The 2,784-nt window shown below is 39.2% G+C and overlaps 1 protein-coding gene across 1 annotated transcript; it reads left to right on the forward strand.

The window, feature by feature from the left end:
- Positions 1-116: 116 nt before the first annotated feature.
- SARC_12429 (hypothetical protein) lies at positions 117-2,477 on the forward strand (the record flags this gene model as incomplete). Its single annotated transcript, XM_014293466.1, has 3 exons — positions 117-161; positions 1,686-1,889; positions 2,298-2,477. Coding segments are annotated over exons 1-3 (396 nt in total), but the record flags the coding sequence as incomplete, so codon positions are not given.
- Positions 2,478-2,784: the final 307 nt, after the last annotated feature.

Raw genomic sequence — 2,784 nt, forward strand, 5'->3', positions numbered from 1 at the left:
TATCTATAAATGTATTTCGATGTATGTGTTGCGTGGGGAAGCATGCCTTTTATCTAAGAATCAACTACGTTGTTGCTCCTATGCGAATTTTATCAACCACCTAGGAATTCGATTTGAGAGAAGGAGACGTTCGGGTAACCAAGTCCAACATGTCGTTTTCGGTATGCAGCTGTGCATAGGTGTTGAGGAACGATTGCAGTTGTATACATATGTTAATACTAATATATATCATTACATACTAATACAGACTGCTACATACTAGTACATAATAGTACATACTAGTACATACTAGTACATACTAGTACATACTAATTGATACTAGTAGACTAGTACATACTAATTGATACTAGTACATACTAGTACATACTAATTGATACTAGTACATACTAGTACATACTAGTTGATACTAGTACATACTAGTACATACTAATTGATACTAGTACATACTAGTACATACTAATTGATACTAGTAAACTAGTACATACTAATTGATACTAGGACATACTAGTACATACTAATTGATACTAGTACATACTAGTACATATTAATTGATACTAGTACATACTAGTACATACTAATTGATACTAGTACATACCAGTACATACTAGTACATACTAGTACATACTAATTGATACTAGTACATACTAGTACATACTAATTGATACTAGTACATACCAGTACATACCAGTACATACTAGTACATACTAATTGATACTAGTACATAATACCAGTACATTGCGTGTACCATATCTTGCTGTATTGATTTACGTCATAGTTACGAATCCCAGGGGTGACGTGATGTGATGTGTGGCAGGCGCTTCTGCCGTGAGATTTGAATGAAGACCGATGGGTTACAGTTTATTTGGACAAATATGTACAGGATGTCAACGTGCATTACACACACACACGAGTATTTCTAAAGACATGGTAGTTCTATAAATAGATATCGGCGTGCATACACATAATTATGACTGTAAACTAAGTACATGTCTGCAAGCCGAGCCATGGGTCATAGATCTAGTAGATGTTGATTTAGAACATAGGGAAGGGTGTATGGAGTATTCGCCAACTTGCTGCAATGTACACGCAGAGATACTTATTGACAAGCCTTCTGGCGCTTGTTGTTCTTATAAACTGCTTGTACACTGAATGGGCATCGCTTCACCACACCACGTGTAGTAGTTTATGCACATATGTTCATGCATAAGTAGGTTTGCTATCTATTGCCTCTCCACACCACGTGTACTTGTATATGCACATATGTTCATGCATATGTATGCTCGCTCTTTATCTTCCCACCGTGTGTATCGTGGTATGTGCACATGTATATATACACGCTTGCATGCTATTAACTTATCCCGGCCGTATCTCAGGTATCCCACCATGGTGTATGTATGTGTGTATGTGGATGCGTACATGTTCACTTGGGATATAAACATGCTTGCATGTTTACGTATGTGTGTATGAGGATGTGTAAATGTTCTCTTGGAGCATACAAACATGCTTATATGTATACATATGTACAAACATGCTTATATGTATACATATGTACAGACATGCTTATATGTATACATATGTACAAACATGCTTATATGTACACGAATGCACAAACCTTCCTATATGTATACGAATGTAAAAATAATGCTTATATGAATACGTATGCATACACACACACACACATGCAGATGGGTGAAGGTTCGCGTTTGTCCTACTACATAGACTACACAACGAACGAAGACCAGGGCTCGCTGCACACTCTTACACTGGCTGTGAAGAATGCGGCACTCCACACATCGCTCTACAGCCACAAGCTCATAGAGGCCCACAGCATGAGCGTCAGTCTGGACATGCCGTCTCCACGTCGCTTCAATGCTCTACGCACGTGGAAGGTGTGAGTTGTTGTGTGTTGGTGTGTGTTAATGTGTGTTGGTGTGTGTTGTGTGTGTTGGGATCCCGACTTTACGGGCCAAATAATATAGTAACAAGACAGTCCCGGTCTCCATACTGTATGGTCAGGTTTGTATTATAGTGGGGCAGGGAACGGGTGCTATACGAGCAGTTGATGGCCAACAACAAGCAAACCAATCCCACCCTCACTATTGCATACACTGCTATGTATAGTGCTGCATGTGACTATTGTTAGACGATATTATCACCTGTAACTGGTAACCACTCACTCCCACTCAATTCACTTGACTCACTCTGTACTAAGCTGCATATAGTGCTGGAGGTGCTTGTTGTTAGACCATACTAACCACTCACTCCCACCCAATTTCCTATATTCACTCTATACTCAGCTGGATATAGTGCTGCAGGTGCCTGTGATCAACCTGTTGCGTGCTCACCATCCTTACTTTAACAAGCTGTCGTCGTCGTGGAACTTCAACGACTGCGGCACACAGTACACACACGTGCCCGTTGTCTATGACGTTCATGTCGCATTGGTCGATTTCAGCGTGCTCTTCAACATCAATGACGTATGTGTGTACCTTCTTGTAGGTATAACATCAATGACGTATGTGTTTGTACCTTCATGTAAGTATAATATTAATGACGTATGTGTGTACCTTCATGTAGGTATAATATCCATGTCGTATGTGTGTACCTTCATGTAGGTATAAAATTAATGACGTATGTGTGTGTACCTTCATGTAGGTATAATATTAATGTCGTATGTGTGTGTACCTTAATGTAGGTATAATATCAATGTCGTATGTGTGTACCTTCATGTAGGTATAATATTAATGACGTATGTGTGTGTACCTTCATGTAGGTATAATATTA

Source organism: Sphaeroforma arctica (genome assembly GCF_001186125.1).
Source record: "Sphaeroforma arctica JP610 unplaced genomic scaffold supercont1.2297, whole genome shotgun sequence".
Classification (NCBI taxonomy): domain Eukaryota; class Ichthyosporea; order Ichthyophonida; genus Sphaeroforma; species Sphaeroforma arctica.